The following is a 19,317-nucleotide window of genomic DNA, read 5'->3' as shown; positions in this document are numbered from 1 at the left end:
GTATGCAGAACGTAAGGTAGCAACGATCAGGGGTGGGAGATGCCTCCAACGGGAAAGAACGGTTAGAGGGAGTCGCGACGCAGAAGGCCGCGGGAGAAGCAGTGCGTGCTCGTTGCAAAATGGCCACGTCCGACTCCAAAGCGCCTTTGCGAACCGTAAAAAGGGTCCAATTTGGCATTCTTTCTCCCGATGAAATAGTAAGTTCGTAAACTTGTAGACCAGTGAACGCGTGTGATACGTTTTTCATCGGAACACGCGACACTATTTCAACATGAGTCGACATTTTATGAAACCTTATCGTGCGACAGAAGGTATACGACGTTCCACACAAACAGACGCGCGTGTTGGATTCCGATGGGTACATTCGTATCTGTCGAAGTTCACTTAAAAATATGATTCAGAATTATAAAATAGATGAAATAAGTTTCAGTTTATCGTACGTGTGTTTATTTAACGTGATTGTTCCGTTCAATGCCATACTTCTCTTCCCCCGTTACTTGTGTTGAATTTCCCGATAAATGTTTGATTGTGAAACCCTCTTATCAATATTGTCTTGTTCAGCTAAATATTGGTAAAAAACAAAAGTTTGTGTGTTCTTGTAGATTTCTCATGCAGTTCACGTAATAAAAAAGAAAGTTCTAAATCTACAATCGTGAACACCAGAGATGTGCGGGTAGAATCGTCGGCTAGCCAGTCAGATGGGTTTAGACCAGACTCCCGATAGTATCGTGCTAATTTTTTGGTCGGGTTACCCGATGTTCGGCCCGAGAGGAATCGGACCAATTCAGTCTGGACTCTCAATATTAACATGATAAGATTTCATAGTCGATTACTCTACAAAATCTCAGATTGGCTCCAGTCGACATTAGTTACATTCGTAGTACATGCAATCACCAACAACTATTTAATAATGCATGTAACGTGAACCAATTTGTAAATGTAAAGGGAGAGAACTTTATATGATCACAAGATATAAGGGACTTTTATATAATTTCACAAATGTTTTTAGGGTACAATAGTACATACTTATTTTAAATTAGTATTTAAATAAATAGTATATATTATTTCATCTTATATTAATAAGTATAATGTCTGAAGATTTATAAATTAGTTGTTTGTGATTTGATACTCTCGGGATTCCGACCCGAACCCAGTTAAAATACTCGATACTATCTGACCCGGATTTTTCTGGTATCCGATCATTTGTGTGTGATACGATGTCTCCGAACCCGACTCGAGCGCGATTAAAATACCCGATCCGTACTTCTCGGATGTACGCACAACTTCTATTTTAATAATGTGCAACACGAAGTTATCAACTTAATTTAATATTGTGCTTTACTTTGTGCAGCGTCGTATGTCCGTCACAGATGGCGGGATTCGCTTTCCAGAAACCATGGAAGGCGGTCGCCCAAAGCTCGGTGGACTTATGGACCCGAGACAAGGTGTTATTGATAGAAACTCTCGGTGTCAGACATGTGCCGGTAACATGACAGAGTGCCCAGGACATTTTGGTCACATCGATCTGGCTAAACCGGTGTTTCATGTTGGTTTTATAACAAAAACTATAAAAATATTAAGATGCGTGTGTTTTTATTGCTCGAAACTCCTAGTTAGTCCTGTGAGTATACATTATCAATGTATATTTTGATATTCTATCATTACATTTTAATACTACTATTGTTTGTTTATTACAGCACAATCCAAAGATCAAAGAAATTGTTATGAAAACTAAAGGTCAACCACGTAAACGTCTCACATTTGTATATGATTTATGCAAAAGTAAAAACATTTGTGAGGGTGGTGACGAGATGGATATTAACAAAGAAAATCCAGAGCAGCCTCCCGCGGATCGGAAACCAGGCCACGGAGGTTGTGGTAGATATCAACCCAATCTTAGGAGATCAGGCTTGGATGTGACGGCGGAATGGAAACATGTGAATGAAGACTCTCAAGAAAAGAAAATGGCCCTCACCGCTGAAAGAGCATGGGAAATATTGAAGCACATTATAGACGAAGAATCGTTTATTCTTGGCATGGATCCGAAATTTGCTAGACCAGATTGGATGGTGGTGACAGTTCTACCTGTTCCACCTTTATCGGTCAGGCCAGCAGTCATTATGTATGGTTCAGCGAAAAATCAGGATGACTTAACGCATAAACTGGCGGACATTATAAAGTCTAACAACGAATTAATCAGAAACGAGCAGGCTGGAGCAGCGGCGCACGTTATATCAGAGAACATAAAGATGTTACAGTTTCATGTGGCGACGCTGGTGGACAACGATATGCCTGGAATGCCCAGGGCAATGCAGAAATCGGGAAAACCATTGAAAGCTATAAAGGCACGATTGAAAGGCAAGGAAGGTAGAATAAGAGGAAATTTGATGGGCAAACGTGTTGACTTCTCGGCTCGTACGGTCATCACGCCGGATCCAAACTTACGGATCGACCAAGTCGGTGTGCCTCGAAGTATTGCCCAAAATCTAACATTCCCTGAAATTGTAACACCCTTCAATATCGATAAAATGCAAGAGCTTGTCAGACGCGGGAACTCGCAATATCCAGGTGCGAAATATATCGTGCGGGACAATGGAGAAAGAATCGATTTACGATTCCATCCGAAACCATCTGATCTGCACCTGCAATGTGGTTACAGAGTGGAGCGTCACATTCGCGATGGCGACCTGGTAATTTTCAATCGTCAGCCAACGCTGCACAAAATGAGTATGATGGGACACCGAGTGAAAGTTCTGCCCTGGAGTACATTCCGTATGAATCTTAGCTGTACCTCGCCGTACAACGCCGATTTCGATGGGGACGAAATGAATTTGCACGTGCCGCAATCGATGGAGACACGTGCGGAGGTGGAAAACATTCATGTGACACCTCGACAGATTATTACGCCGCAGGCGAACAAACCAGTCATGGGTATTGTACAGGACACGCTCACAGCTGTACGAAAGATGACGAAAAGGGACGTTTTCATAGAGAAAGAACAAATGATGAATATTCTAATGTTCTTGCCCAGTTGGGACGGCAAGATGCCGCAGCCCTGTATATTGAAGCCGAAACCACTGTGGACCGGCAAACAGATCTTCTCTTTGATTATACCGGGAAACGTAAACATGATCCGAACGCACAGCACGCATCCAGATGAAGAGGACGACAGTCCTTACAAATGGATTTCGCCTGGCGACACTAAAGTAATGGTAGAACACGGGGAGCTCGTTATGGGTATCCTCTGTAAAAAGACTCTGGGTACGTCCGCTGGGTCTCTGCTTCACATCTGTATGTTGGAGTTGGGTCACGAGGTCTGTGGACGGTTCTATGGAAACATTCAGACTGTGATCAACACTTGGTTGTTATTGGAGGGTCACTCTATTGGTATCGGGGATACTATTGCCGATCCTCAGACCTATTTGGAGATCCAGAAGGCGATCAAGAAAGCCAAAGAGGATGTAATAGAGGTTATTCAGAAGGCTCACAATATGGAGCTGGAACCGACACCTGGTAACACATTGAGGCAGACATTCGAGAATCAAGTGAACAGGATCTTGAACGATGCTCGTGACAAGACTGGTGGTTCCGCCAAGAAATCCTTAACCGAGTACAATAATCTGAAGGCTATGGTGGTGTCAGGTTCGAAGGGGTCCAACATTAACATTTCTCAGGTTATCGCTTGTGTCGGTCAACAGAACGTTGAAGGTAAACGAATACCGTTCGGCTTCCGGAAGAGGACACTGCCGCATTTCATTAAAGACGATTACGGTCCTGAGTCAAGGGGATTCGTCGAGAATTCATATCTTGCCGGTTTGACACCGTCTGAGTTTTATTTCCACGCTATGGGAGGTCGTGAGGGTCTTATCGATACTGCTGTAAAAACCGCCGAAACCGGGTACATTCAGCGTCGTCTGATAAAGGCTATGGAGTCCGTAATGGTGCATTACGATGGTACAGTCAGAAACTCTGTGGGACAACTGATTCAGTTACGTTACGGCGAGGACGGTTTGTGCGGTGAAACTGTAGAATTCCAAAACTTACCCACCATTAAGCTAAGCAACAAAGCATTTGAAAAGAAATTCAAATTCGATCCGACCAACGAACGTTACCTCCGTCGTATATTCAATGAGGAGATTGTTAGAGAGATGATGGGATCTGGAGAGGTTATTTCAGAACTGGAAAGGGAATGGGAACAGTTGAACAAGGATCGTGCGATACTGAGAGAGATCTTCCCCAGTGGCGAGTCGAAAGTAGTACTGCCTTGTAACCTTCAACGAATGATTTGGAACGTGCAGAAGATTTTCCACATAAATAAACGAGCTCCAACCGATCTCAGTCCTATGAGAGTTATACAAGGTAGGTGAAAGAATAGATATATCTGTAAAAAATATATTTAAATAAGCAGTGTAAATGACGTAAATATTGGAAATTCTGGTTTCCAGGTGTAAAGGATCTCCTAGAGAAGTGTATTATTGTGGCTGGCGAGGATAGGCTGAGCAAACAGGCGAATGAGAATGCCACGTTGTTGTTCCAATGCCTAGTAAGGTCCACTTTATGTACAAAGTGTGTTTCTGAGGAATTTAGATTGTCCAGTGAAGCCTTCGAATGGCTTATCGGAGAGATCGAAACAAGGTTCCAACAAGCACAGGTTTGTACATAGTCTGTTTTACCTTATCTTGTGGTTATAGAAATGTAATATATTTTCGAATTTATGGGTAGGTATCACCTGGTGAGATGGTTGGTGCTTTGGCCGCCCAGTCGCTTGGCGAACCAGCCACTCAGATGACATTGAACACTTTCCACTTTGCTGGTGTGTCGTCGAAGAACGTAACCCTTGGTGTGCCCAGATTGAAGGAAATTATAAATATTAGTAAAAAACCAAAGGCTCCGTCACTAACGGTGTTCTTGACTGGAGCTGCGGCAAGGGATGCGGAGAAAGCGAAGAACGTTCTCTGCCGGCTCGAACACACCACGCTGCGAAAGGTCACGGCGAATACAGCGATTTATTACGATCCGGATCCGCAGAACACAGTGATCGCAGAGGATCAAGAATTCGTTAACGTTTACTACGAGATGCCTGACTTCGATCCCACTAAAATTTCACCGTGGCTGCTCCGTATCGAATTAGACCGGAAGAGGATGACCGACAAGAAGTTGACCATGGAACAAATCGCGGAGAAAATTAACGCTGGTTTCGGGGACGATTTGAATTGTATATTCAATGACGATAACGCTGAGAAATTGGTGTTACGAATTAGGATAATGAACAGCGATGACAAATTCACAGGAGACACAGAGGAGGAGACTGTAGACAAGATGGAGGACGACATGTTCCTCCGGTGCATAGAGGCGAATATGCTCAGTGACATGACGTTGCAGGTATAGATATACTTATCTAGATGGATTAGTTGCGTGGATTCTTAAAAGATCAACGTGATTTATTAAAATTATGGAAACCTAACCTACAACTTTGTATATATTAATTAAACTTTTTCCAGGGTATTGAGGCCATAGGAAAAGTGTACATGCATTTACCACAAACCGATTCGAAGAAACGTATCGTTATCACAGATACTGGTGAATTTAAAGCAATCGCAGAGTGGTTATTGGAAACGGACGGAACGAGTTTGATGAAAGTATTGAGCGAAAGAGACGTGGACCCTGTCAGAACGTTCAGTAACGACATTTGCGAAATATTCCAAGTGCTGGGAATAGAGGCTGTGAGAAAATCAGTGGAGAAAGAAATGAACGCTGTGTTGCAGTTCTATGGTCTTTACGTAAACTACCGTCATCTTGCTTTGCTTTGCGACGTTATGACTGCCAAAGGACACTTGATGGCTATTACTCGTCATGGAATCAATAGACAAGACACTGGTGCCCTTATGAGGTCTGTTTTTACAAAAAATGACATCATACTATATAAACAAAAGTAATATATCTACACTCTTAAGTACACGAACATTATATCTAATTTCGTTTTCATCTCCTTCCAGATGTTCCTTTGAAGAAACAGTAGACGTTTTATTGGATGCTGCATCTCACGCAGAAGTCGATCCTATGAGAGGAGTATCTGAAAATATTATAATGGGACAACTGCCACGTATAGGAACAGGTAGCCTTTCTATTAGATATATCTGATTTTACCACACAGTTTGCATATAGTATCGAACTAAGATATTTAATCACACTTTTCCAGGATGTTTCGATTTACTGTTGGACGCCGAGAAGTGTAAGGCTGGCATTGAAATTCCAATGGCAGTAGGAGCTGGTGTAATGGGAACTGCTGGAATGTTCTTCGGCAGTGTTGCCACGCCAAGCATGAGCCCACAAATGACACCTTGGATGGGCGCTACTCCTGGCTATGGTGCTTCAAGCATGTCACCTGGTACGAATATTTTATGGACTATCTTATTAACATATTTGCTACCGCGTGTTGCATATGGGTCATTCCACGCGAAATCGGACACTATTAAAACAGGGCATTTATTTGAAACAATTGCAAAACAAATGGTGAAAAAATATTTTTTTTAAACTGAAATAATTATTATTTGGTACTCTTATATCTCCATTCTAAATACTCACAAAGCTCATTTTTATCAGTTTGTTAGTTTAATAGTTATGATTTATTCAAAAAAGGTTGACCCTAAATTTCAAACAGTTGTAAAGTCAACAGTTAAAAAATTATCAAAAAATCTAGTACATAAGTTTATAATAAACACGTAATTCTTTTTTGTTAGCACTAGGAAGTGGTATGACACCGGGAGGTGCATGCTTCTCACCATCAGGCGCATCGGATGCCTCTGGTCTTTCGCCAGCATACTCTGCCTACTCACCGCAACCTGGAAGCCCAGGAAGTCCAGGGCCCAGTATGAGTCCATACCCAATGTCACCAGCAGGCGGTGCATCGCCGAGTTATTCGCCTACGTCACCTGCTTATCTGCCAACATCGCCCAGTATGACACCGTCGAGTCCTAACTACTCGCCTACGAGTCCTACATACTCGCCCACCAGTCCGAACTACTCACCAACGTCGCCAAGCTACTCTCCAACGTCGCCTAGTTACTCACCGACGTCGCCAAACTACTCACCGACGTCGCCTAGTTACTCACCTACGTCGCCAAGCTATTCACCAACGTCACCGAGTTATTCACCAACGTCACCGAGTTACTCACCAACGTCGCCAAGCTACTCGCCAACATCGCCGAGTTATTCACCAACTTCTCCTAGTTACTCGCCAACATCGCCAAGCTATTCACCTACTTCGCCCAGTTACTCGCCAACCTCGCCGAGTTATTCACCAACGTCACCGAGTTACTCACCGACTTCGCCTAGTTACTCGCCGACGAGTCCAAGTTACTCGCCCAGCTCGCCGAATTACACACCAGCCTCACCGTCGTACTCGCCCACGAGTCCTAGCTACTCGCCGAGTTCACCGCAATACTCTCCAGCGAGTCCAAGCTACTCGCCTAGCAGCCCGAAATATTCACCGACCAGTCCTAGCTACTCGCCCACATCACCGTCGTTCGCTGGCACCTCGCCGCAGTACACGCCAGCGAGTCCAACGTACTCGCCGACTAGTCCGACGTACTCGCCAACCAGTCCATCGTATTCGCCCAGCTCGCCGCAGCACACGGCATCGGGAAGCACAAGATATTCGCCGAGCAGTCCGAACTACTCGCCAACTAGTCCAACGTATTCGCCAACGAGCCCGCAGTACTCGCCCTCCAGTACAAAGTACTCGCCCACCAGTCCGACTTACACACCCACCAGTCCAAGTTATTCGCCGACGAGTCCAACGTACTCGCCCCCAGTGCCGGGCTACTCGCCAACGAGTCCAACCTATTCACCGGCCTCCCCGGCCTACGAGACAGATGACTAAGAAGTATTACGCATATCTGTATTTATGCACAGTTTGTGTACGATTTCTCGTATATTGCCACCTATACGATCGTAGGTCGGAGAGGTTAGGGAGATGGATGTAATAGTTTTGTTTCTTTTGTATCGAAGAAGAGCGCAGCAGGTTGGAATGGAGCGAACACACACTGTCACAATGTGAATAAGGACGATGTGAATTCTTGTTGGGCATTCTGAACAACCTGACGGGAATTCAATGTGGTTCCTTCCGATTTTTCGATGGTATATCCATCAATTGTATAAAATATCTTTTTTTATATATATATATATATATATATATATATTTTTAATTAACAGTTCGATGGAACTTTGTTTTTTTTCTTTCTTTTTCTGTATTCACGTTCAGACGGAACGACGACTATGCGTGCGTGCAAAAGGAGGAGACACGTTGTTGTGGGTCTTCTTTAAAACTCCACGTCTCGTATCCGGATAAGCCGTTCGCGTTCGATAAAGGGTATCGTGTTACCGTTTCGCGTGGTGTGGTACTCTAACCGCAACGCGCATGAAACCGGTTCCGTGTTCACCGTCGATGTCCCGAACACACACGGGATAAGGAATTATTCCCCCGAAATGAATCGCGAGAGACGGCCGTTGCTTTACAGAGACGCGAACTCGGAGCTGTCGCTTTTCTTCGCGACGTTATGCGTCATCGACATATTCGGCGTTTTTCCGATCATCGCTTTACCGCGCGCGATCGTGCAATGCGGTAAGTTCTTTTCTTTGTCTGTTCTTATATTCTCGTATACAGGGTGTCTCATAACTGGTGGTACAAGCGAGCAGGGGGTAATTGTACGTGAAAAAAAGTATGGAATAAAATTGTTTCATTTGAAACTTCGTTTTCGAGAAAATCGACATTGAAAATTAATCTGAAACATGTGTATTTGTGATGGTGGTAAGTGGAGATGGAATGCAATGAACAGACGCGTTAGCCAAGCCTATACGTTCGGTAGATTTTCAAATTTGATTACCTCAAAAACGAAATCTGAAATGAAAGAAATTTTATTCTACATTTTCGATTCAATTTTATCACGTAGAATCAACACCTGCTCGCTTGTACAACCAAATACAAGACACCCTGTATATTCCGTACAGGTGGATCGATGAACCTACAAAATTAACGAATATTCGTCGATAGTGACATTTTCTTTTTTTGTTTTTTTTTTTCTTCAAATCGAAACACGCGCCGAAACTTTTGTGAATACGTTTATCGAGTTAGCGTGGACTGTGTTTTGTGACGCGCACTTGGTGTTTATCAACCTGTCAGATTTATTTTATAAGCTATAATATTAATATATATATACACACACAAAGAAATGGTCGATTGTAAGTACGATGTAAGTTTGTTTCGCAAAATATTTTATTTAAACCGATTCTATGATTTACCTGTAATTCTGAGTGAGATCACCTGTAAGAAAGGTTTGTGCGAAGGATGTGCGAGCAGCTGTATGAAAGAGTTGATTGATTTGAAGGAAATAAAGTTGGTTAACTTGTTAAAGAAACTTGTTATTCTATGATACCTGATACGCTGTTTTTCACGATTATTAATACTTCATCTGTGTTAGATCATTGTTTACAAGTCTCGTAACGCGATATTTCAAGGTGTTTATAAAATGATTGATAGTTTTCACGATTTCAGGATTATATGGGATTCCCCTGGTTCTAATTGTGTTGGGCCTACAAATTTATACAGCGGTTCTCCTTGGAAAATCATGGATAATCGCAAAGACCCTCGATCCACAAATTTCACGGAAAAATCGGTAAGATTATATCCAATTTCAATCTATAAATGATCTGGTCTTCACCGTCGTTGTTTATTTTAATCTTTTTCATAGACATCCTCTTGCCGCCGTGACCGAACTGACCTTAGGACCTCGTGCAAAGACTTTTGTCACTATAATTCTAGATCTCACCGTGTTTGGTTGCAGTATACCGAATTTACTGGTTGGTAAGTTCTTATTATACGTTTCATGTAGTAGTACACTTTATTAGATATATTAATCATAAATGATATTGGTCAATTTCAGCTTCACAAAACTTACAATTATTTGGACTGAAAATATCCGGACAACGATTCGATCTATCCTTCTGCTATTGGCTTCTGGTTGTGGGTGTACTTTTGTGCCCAATTATGTGGCTTGGAAGCCCTCGTGATATGAAGTAACTGTTGCTCAAATTTCAATGAAATCCTATTTTATAATTTTTGAAATTAAAATTCCACACAGTGTGTCAGGAATATATTTGAACATTTGATATAGAATCTGGAATACCAAATTCAATTGTAATGTTCAGATATTTTCATAACTGAGAGTATATTCTATGTATACTTGCAGACTGATAACAACATTTTCTTCCATAACTGTCATTTTGACAGCAGTGTTAATATGGTGGTGTATAATTGATGATGACCGAGAACTTAACATCCTACCAGTGCCTACTTCTCCTTCCTGGGACAAATTTATTTCTGGGTGAATGCTGCGAAAGTATTGACCGCGTTTATAAGTTAATGTCATTTTCGTGTAATATTTGTCATCAAACAACTTTCTAGATACGGAATGCTGGCATTCCAATTTGATGTGCATCCAACATTAATGACTGTGCAAGTGGACATGCGTCGACCTCAGGGTATCAACAAGGCTGTGATAATTTCTTTCTTAGGTAACAATATTTTTTCTTCGCTGAAATATTTCGCTCCTCCAATCGCATGAATAACTGATGTCATTCGTTATAGTAAGTGGTTCATTATTTACCGTCACTGCCAGTTTAGCTGTGTGGAAATATGGCGCCAGTACAACAGCTAATGTTCTGCAAATGGTCCCAGGAGGTTTTACTATGAGCGCAGCTATTCTGCTTGCAGCTCTTCAGCTCTGTCTTTCGAGTGCTTTGGGTCATTCGGCTCTTTTCCAGGATCTAGAGGATCAATGGAATATCCGACCGTGTAAGAGAACTACAACAATGTTAATATAATTTCTTTACACACTAACACTACAGAACACAGGACTTAAAAAATACTACAAGTGTCCGAAATAATGAATGTTTTTGTGACAGCATTTGGATGGAAAAGGTGTGCCGTAAGGTCAGCTATCGTCTTTCTTGGGGTAGCTGTAGGAGAATCTGTGCCAAGATTCGATATCGTTATAGCACTCATTGGAGGATCGTTAACAGGTCCATTAGTCTTCGTGCTTCCTCCGCTGATATATTCAAAAGCTACTGCTCTCAAAAGAAGATCCATACGTGTATCGACACCTGAAGTGTACTCAGGTTCTGAGAGACGTAGAAGCATCGGAGGAGGTATCTCGACGGATCCGAGGATTCACTCGAGATCAGTATATTATGGTGTTCTAGGTATGCCGAAGAGTGAATACTATCAGTATTCGTACGTTTATTACGACGAACTGGAAGATGAATTCGACGACACCATGGATTATGAGAACGACACTGTTAACGATAGGAAAACTAGTGAACAATATTTAATGACACAGAGAAATCACGATGACGAACCAGTATTCATAGATGCCAGTAATCCCTTTAGTACATACAGAAGACTTGTTTCTGAACAACCGGTACGGCGGTCCATCTTGAATTGTACTTCCCGAAGATGGCATGACTGGTTTGGTTACTTGATCGTTTTGTTCGGTATAGTCGTTACCATTTCATCGACATATATTAATATCAAAAACACAATACGTTACGTGCAATTCACACCGCCGTGTATATTAAACGTTACCACCTTATAAAGTCCTACGTGAATACGAGTTGTATCTTGTGGTTAATGAAAAAGAAATACCTTGCACATTCTGCATTACTATTACAAAATATATTTACAGTTCGTGCACAATAGGAAGACTTTTAACAACTGTACGCATTAGTGATTAAAGCTGCGTGAATAATTTTTATAACATTTAGTGCTATAATATTTATCTTAATGATTATTTAAGGATAATATATACTTAACGGTTAATTTAAAATAAGTTTCTCATTTTTTAAGTGTCACCCACTTTACAATACTTAGTATTCTTTTTAATTTGTAAACTAAAAAGCTACAGATGTACTCTTAATGGTTCAAAACTATCCTTTTTCCATTTCAAAGTAATAGAATTAAAAATATAAAAAAATGTATAACTTTTTTTATTAAACTCTGTGAATTTACATATTTTTGTAATTAATTACTGATTGCAATTTAATTAGAAAATATTTCCTTTCATTGCACTAGAAATTGAGTTTTTTTTAAACGGACTTTATATTTCAAGAACTTTTCGGTAGGTAGCAGCACTAATCGAAAAGAATTCGCGCTCTTCGACAAACACGTGGTTCTTCAAATTTTTATCCAAGCAAAATTGATATTTTATGTTGTATTAATTACCATTACTATACAATTTGATTATATTTAAGCGTGTGACAACAAAGCCCCACGATTATCTTATAATTTTTATCATATTAAATTCAGAATTGTTTCGTAACTTACACGTGTTCGAATACATTATGCATCACTATACAATCAGCTGATACGATGAACTATTCTTAACTACGAAGGTTACCTTGAAAAATCACTCCTATAAGAGTATTTATATCCAATAATTATTTCTGTGTTTATAAAAAGAAATTTCTAAATGGAAATGCCGATTACTAACTAAATAAACCTTGTTCGATTCTTTTATGGTGCTTAAAATTTACTTGTTTTAATATTCATTTGCTGGTAATAAAAAAAAAATATAACTTATAATTATTGTATTCGAATACAAAAAATTTCACCATTGATGTACTTGGTCTGTACCCCCGTGCACGTGCTCATTTTTAACATTCTTTTCAATTCCAATCTCCCCGTTGTGAACGACTCATTACGTCAGATCGTCCAACACTTTTTCTAATAATTCTAGTGGAGGGGATACGATCCAACCTGTGACGTTTACGAGCTAGATCTTACGACTTACGATACTTGTCCGCGCCAAACGAATGAGCCGTCCTTGCCGGATCCATTTTGTCGGTTAACGTTGATTCCCTGTTTTCTGTTCGATCCTAACCGCGATTAAAGAAGAGGCCCTACGAAAATGATCCCGAACTGCATCAGAAATATCGGCGTGCAAACGTCAAAACGCAACGTAAGTACGGAATCAGACCATTGACGAATGACCTCTAGCCAGATATCTGCCAACACGTTCCATGCTAGGGTCTTGTTATAATTTCTAATTATACGATCTTTTCTACAATTGATCGTTTGATCTTTCTTTCTTTTTATATCGCCTGGTGTCTCACCAGTTCGGGAGCTGGAACGAGGTAATTACTCGCTGAGATTTGTTTGTTATCATCGACGTCTTCGACCAACGTTCTTTTGCTTCTGTACCATTTGCTCTTCACGTACTCCATGAGTTGTTTTTTCCTTGCGCGAACGGGATTCCAGGCCGTGACGGTCCGCATCGTGAAAGTTTCAGTGTCACATTGAGACTATATATCTACATTTGCTCTATATTGCACAGTCTTTATCATATATTACTTTACTTTTTGCATATGTTTGTGAATTAAGGGGTTCATAAAGGAATTAACTTTTGTCAGATAATTAGGTACATAAAGGAATTAACTTCTGTCAGATAATTGGAAAAATGAGTTAACGGTACGTAAAAGTTCAAGGTAATAGATATAGGGTGTTCTAGGGATGAAACCGAAGAACTTCTTCGATATACTTGACGGGTTATTCCTATCTAAAAATGCCATTTACACTATGGTTATTTCATTTGAATTGCTTGCATTATGAACCACTCAGTTAGAAGGATTCATATTTATGGGGTTTTACCTGCAAAAAATTCAGTTAAAGAAGACTTAAATGTTTCATGCATTCTCAGGTGGTGTCTTTTTTCTGCAATAAGAAAAATAATTATGCCACAGAAGCTTCATTTGATACGAAACCTTTTCGATTACACAAACTGGACAGTGGACCCTCTACTCATGTCACAGTTACCAGGGACGAGGCCTTAGATCTTTATAGGCAATTACACACAATTCGTCGTATGGAAACAGCAGCGGGAAACCTCTACAAAGAAAAAATTGTCCGAGGTTTCTGCCATTTATATTCTGGCCAGGTAAGAATTGCTTACTTTACTTTGTAATTCCTACCAAAGTCTAAAGAATTATACATTATAGATGTCGAATAATGAAACATTTGTATCCTTTTGGTAGGAAGCTTGTGCAGTCGGAATGAAAGCTGCTCTCAGGCCTCAGGACTCTGTGATCACTGCCTACCGTGCTCATGGGTGGACTTATTTAATGGGCATTGAACCATTCGGTGTTTTAGCTGAATTAACTGGTAGAAAGGGTGGCAATGCAAAAGGCAAGGGTGGTTCTATGCATATGTACACTAAAAACTTTTATGGTGGAAACGGTATTGTCGGTGCTCAAGTGAGTATTCCGTATTTTTCGAACTGTTACATGGCGCATACAGGTCACTTGTGTTCAACCCAATGTTTTATGTAATTCAAGTACTCGCGAGATTTTAAACAAATTTATAATAATTTTCTCCGAATAAGGGTCCAGAAAAGAGGAAATAGAAAAAAAGTAGTCAGCTGTTATCCTTGGATAAATGAATCTTCAAGAAGATCTATGTACGCCATTTCGGGATTGATAATTGGTATCATTAAATCAACCATCTATGTAGAATCATAGTCTTATCGAATTCACAGGTGCCATTGGGAGTTGGAATTGCCTTTGCTCAGAAGTATATGAATACTGGAGGAGTATGTCTTGCGTTATATGGAGACGGCGCAGCTAACCAAGGACAAGTATTCGAAGTATACAACATGGCAAAGTTATGGGACGTTCCTTGTATCTTTGTCTGCGAAAATAATGGATATGGTATGGGTACTAGCGTTGATCGTGCTTCGGCTAGCACAGACTACTACACACGAGGAGATTACGTTCCTGGAATTTGGGTGAGTTTTTGAAAAAGCAATTATCATTATCTAGGAACCTGGATAAAAAGAGACAGGACAAGCAGGGCTTTGAACTTGTAATCCACAGTTTCTTTGATTGACCAACCCATGCCTTAATAATCACAGTTACGGTACCTTTCCACTTATTTTTCTAATTTCCTAACTCTTCTTAAAGTCAGAATGTCTCGATTTTACAATTATTTTATGACAATTACGTTGCCTAATTCAATCAATGAAATGTGTTATTAGGTGGATGGTATGGATGTGTTAGCCGTCAGGGAAGCAACAAGATTCGCCGTCGATCATTGCACATCTGGTAAAGGGCCTATTGTTATGGAGACTGTAACCTACAGATACAGTGGTCACAGTATGTCCGATCCTGGTACTAGTTACCGTACTAGAGAAGAAATTCAAGAAGTGAGGCAAAGTCGTGATCCTATCACTGGGTTCAAGGAACGAATCTTGAATGCTAAAATCGTCACCCAAGACGAAATTAAAGTATGTTCTTTTGACTCCCCTCCTCCTCCCTGCCCCAATATTTAAGTTCTTTTGTGTATTCATTGTAAAATTTTTCAAATCACTGTTTTTTTTCAGGCAATGGAAAACGAAATAAGGAAACAAGTCGATGATGCCGTGAAAGCTGCTAAGGCGGACACGGAAATTCCATCGAACGAGCTTACTGCTGACATTTACGCGAATTGCCTAGAGAAGGAAATCCGAAATGTAACTCCATTCAACCCACTGCCGCATACGAGGCTAGGCCCTGCAGTTAACGCTTAAAGAAATTCTCTTGGAAAAAAACTCTAGCGGATGAAATTGTATTAAAACTCTTTAAAACAAAACCTGCCACCACAAAAACTCATATAGTTTGTACAAAAGAATTTGTGGGGGGACATTCTCTCCACCTTAGGCGAAAGATGTAGTCGGCAATCTAACTGTACATAATACGCTTACAACTGTGAATCGAAACAGTAAACGTATCAAAGACAACTCAAAAGACAATACCTTTACTATTCGTTTTCTTTGCCCTTACTGTATCATTTCTGCTTATTAGAACAATCAAAATAAACAAATGTTAATAAACGTAGTTAAATAAGTGAAAGTGATAGAAATTATCAAATTAAAACAATAAAGTATGTACGTTATTTGTAACTCGATCGAATTTACTAACGACTCTGCGTAACAGTTCGTAAGATTTGGACATACTTCGCGATATTGATGTATTTACGAACGCATTGCAAGAATCCATTTCATAATCCTTGTCCTCTGCTCAGTCGGATCGTCAGATTCGCGTAAATATCTCGATATTTAAGGTCGAATCGCCCAGCGCAGGTACAGTCCGCGACAAAAAGGTAAATTCACTGTATTTTATTTACTTTATCGTTTTTGAAATATAATAGACTTGTGACTTTGTGTGGAAGGATAATGTGAAGGATATAATCGTGATTGTACTTAACAGAAATCCCTTACTTTCAGATTTTATAACATAAGAATAACATTATATGTACAGAGACAAGTTATTTTGGAGTAAAAGGTAGATTCACTTAAAATAGTGAAAAAAGTGACTGTTTCAAAAAACCATTTATTCTTTTTATAAAAATTTCTTACAAAAAGCTTCCATAAGTTCCCAATTATATTAATATTAGTTGAACGTGCTGACCAGTCTAATCTCCTTTGGTTTTCAGCAAACCATTGTTAAACTATATATAAACAGTACGTAAAGATATATCTTGCTAAAACACAAAATCTTTTGAGAAAACTATAATCTCGAATTTCATCAGCGAACAAATTCGTATACGTCATAATAATCACTTTATTACTTCAGCATCAATATCGTTCTTTTTTTCTTATCCATTAACATCTCTTTTTAATAAAATCTGTTCTTCCATTTTTAAATCATGTACAATAATATAAAAGAATGTCAAGATTAAACGTTTTTTCGTTTGAAAACAATTACCTTGTTCCAATCCGATATCCACGATAGTTATCTTGAAAAAACAATGGCGTGAACATACCTTTTTGTCGCGGACTGTATATTTCCGAATCTAGGCTCATTGAGTAGAACGAGCTCGGTGAAGGCAGACGAACGAAGAATGGCGGCCGCAGGAAGCACGAACGCCGGCACGATCTTTCAGAAACTCGGCCTGAAGCCGATCACGAAATGTAGCCTCGTGAAATTCTACGTTCCGGCTTTCGGTGTCACTTCTTACACCGCGTTGTCGGTCAACGTGATGAATCCGAGTCTTGTCATCAGGTAAGACAGCCAGGAATTCGTCGTACGTTAAACCGTTTAACCTCTGTCGTTATGCTTAAAAGCATTATTCGTTTCTGAATGTTACGTAATCTACAAGTGGTCCTATATCGTACAATACATTTTTTCGTATCATTGGAAAATTCACATTTTTTCTGACCGTTTTAGTTTTCAAAGAAAATTAATCATGGTAAATGGGGGTTTGTCAGTCACCGTGATTGACCTATTTGCAGGCGACTCGTGACAAATGATGTTGTATGTGTACAAAAACACAATTAATTCGCGTTTCGATATAATTCTAGCTTCCATATTTACAATACAATTTCTACATTGAACAATTTTTTAATGATTGTAATTCCTAGGAAATCATAAGGCAGGGGAGGTACAAGACTTTTTTGAAAATTTCTGTACCTAATCAGACGTACAAAGTGCCAATAGAGACACTTTATATATTTCATGGTATCAAAAAAGTAATTTACTCTCCATTTTTGAATTTGTGTCCTGGTATTGCTCTTCTTGTGTATTTATAGAATATTCCCAAAGAAAGACATCACAAACTTTTTACTGGGAAGTGCCCTTGTTGGCACTGGCTCGTATATATATACTCGCGAGCATATGAAAAAGGCTCCTACAAGTGTAAGAATTGCATATAGGTAAGAACTTTTATATATATTAAGCCATAAATTGTTTCACAATAAAATGTATGAATGAATTCTCGGCATGATTTTTATTGTTAATAGTACTGCCGGTGCTGTATTGCTAAGCTTTGGATCAGTTCTGGTGTGGGCAGTATTACGATCGGTTATACCACCTAATCCTACTCTGTGCACACTAGCTGGTATTGGGTCTGGTCTTGCACTCATTAAGGTTGGTTCCAGTTATCTAAACTTCGTTGATGAGCAGACACAGAAGAAGTAGATTGATAGAATTTTTGTAATGAACGCAACATTGATATATATGTATTAAATGCATCCAAGCAAAAATTTGCAATAACATATTACGGAGTAGTGGGATCAAACCAAGAGTAATGGAACACAGAATAATTTTCAAGCAAAGGATTTTTAAATGTCTACAAATTTGTACATTTCGTATGGTCTTTGCTGTACAAATGACTGGTGGCTGAGACCAGATTATGTTAAACATAACTATGTCAAAGTACTTTGTTTTTGTTCTTGTCATTCGTTCACAACATCTAAAAAATGCTCAGAGAGCACATGGAATAAAAGTTGGAAAATAGTTACTGTACTTTGAAAACAATGAAGAGTGATTTCTTGAAATGCAAAATATACCTCACGTTATACATTAATGTTACCATAAATATGTATGGAGTTGCGACTTATGTATCCAAAAATACGTAAAACGAACAAGCTGGATTTTTAATTTATTGTGGCTTTACAATGTGAATGCATTTTTTTTTTCGGGCACCCTATATGTCCATTCAATTAATCAATTAGCAATAGTAATAGTACTAGAGATGTGCAAGTTTTTTCTGCAAATTTAATGAATGTTGCACCAAAAAAAACGAATTAAAAGATTTAATATACACACGAAAAATGAAGTATTTGTAATTCTTATTTTATGAACGTAAGTATACAGATTAATTTGCTGTTCAAGCACGAGCAGGCTTCTTTTATACGGAAGGATCAATGTTACTTGAATTTGTGTTATGATTTTAAAAAATGCATACGACTGCACTGCAACTGGAATAAGATTGTATCACGTGTATAATAAACTATTATTAAACTGAAAGTGATACATCTGTCAGTCTGTTTGCCTACAAATATAAGAAAAAAAGAGGGTAAATATGTGATGTTTTGTTATCAAAGTTTTACAGTTTATTAGTAAGTTTTGCATTAGACAAAATAGAACTGTCCAATAGCATGTGCAGACATTATTTGCTCGTGGATAAATTGTACATACAAATCAAGCATACTATAGATAATAGTAAAAATGATAATAAATAATAAGGATGCGACAGTAAGCGTTCACAGCACACAGGAGTTTCAATTTAGTAATTTACAATTGTGTAAGTTTACAAGTTCAAAGACTAACAATTGTACTATGAGAAATGATAATGAATTATATGTAACAGAATCAAATGAAAAGTTTCTAGACTATAAACGAGCCAAAAAATGTATTAACAGGTACAGAGTAAAACTATCTTGGATGATCTCAATAACAGGCATTAATTTAACAATATTTAGTATTTTCTTTTATTTATTATGTTGTATG

General features: G+C 39.2%; 4 protein-coding genes across 5 annotated transcripts; all 4 read left to right on the top strand.

Annotated features, from left to right (window-relative positions):
* The first annotated feature begins 98 nt into the window (after positions 1-98).
* LOC107188893 (DNA-directed RNA polymerase II subunit RPB1) lies at positions 99-7,882 on the top strand. Its single transcript, XM_015577278.1, has 9 exons — positions 99-197; positions 1,352-1,621; positions 1,698-4,359; positions 4,446-4,651; positions 4,723-5,382; positions 5,502-5,890; positions 5,997-6,115; positions 6,200-6,388; positions 6,741-7,882. The coding sequence occupies exons 1-9, from the start codon at positions 120-122 to the stop codon at positions 7,880-7,882; spliced, it is 5,715 nt and encodes a 1,904-aa protein (XP_015432764.1). The 5' UTR covers positions 99-119.
* A 388-nt stretch (positions 7,883-8,270) lies between these two features.
* Positions 8,271-11,651, top strand: LOC107188805. Its single transcript, XM_015577168.1, has 8 exons — positions 8,271-8,623; positions 9,554-9,674; positions 9,750-9,862; positions 9,942-10,074; positions 10,248-10,382; positions 10,463-10,572; positions 10,646-10,852; positions 10,963-11,651. The coding sequence occupies exons 1-8, from the start codon at positions 8,488-8,490 to the stop codon at positions 11,649-11,651; spliced, it is 1,644 nt and encodes a 547-aa protein (XP_015432654.1). The 5' UTR covers positions 8,271-8,487.
* A 1,031-nt stretch (positions 11,652-12,682) lies between these two features.
* Positions 12,683-15,824, top strand: LOC107188826 (probable pyruvate dehydrogenase E1 component subunit alpha, mitochondrial). 2 transcript variants are annotated; one of them, XM_015577191.1, is made up of 7 exons: positions 12,683-13,013; positions 13,171-13,188; positions 13,752-13,988; positions 14,086-14,304; positions 14,586-14,834; positions 15,084-15,332; positions 15,429-15,824. In XM_015577191.1, the coding sequence occupies exons 1-7, from the start codon at positions 12,963-12,965 to the stop codon at positions 15,612-15,614; spliced, it is 1,209 nt and encodes a 402-aa protein (XP_015432677.1). In that variant the 5' UTR covers positions 12,683-12,962; the 3' UTR covers positions 15,615-15,824. The 2 variants fall into 2 exon arrangements, with proteins under 2 accessions (XP_015432677.1, XP_015432678.1); XM_015577192.1 differs by lacking the exon at positions 13,171-13,188.
* Positions 15,825-16,904: 1,080 nt separating this feature from the next.
* LOC107188865 lies at positions 16,905-18,876 on the top strand. The gene is made up of 3 exons (XM_015577245.1): positions 16,905-17,088; positions 17,616-17,738; positions 17,826-18,876. Exons 1-3 carry the CDS (start codon positions 16,928-16,930, stop codon positions 18,001-18,003), a joined length of 462 nt encoding a protein of 153 aa, XP_015432731.1. The 5' UTR covers positions 16,905-16,927; the 3' UTR covers positions 18,004-18,876.
* The last annotated feature ends 441 nt before the right edge of the window (positions 18,877-19,317 follow it).

Source organism: Dufourea novaeangliae, unplaced genomic scaffold (assembly GCF_001272555.1).
Source record: "Dufourea novaeangliae isolate 0120121106 unplaced genomic scaffold, ASM127255v1 scaffold141, whole genome shotgun sequence".
Lineage (NCBI taxonomy): Eukaryota > Metazoa > Arthropoda > Insecta > Hymenoptera > Halictidae > Dufourea > Dufourea novaeangliae.
The sequence above is the reverse complement of the archived record's forward strand: the minus strand, read 5'-3'. Positions and strand labels throughout refer to the sequence as shown.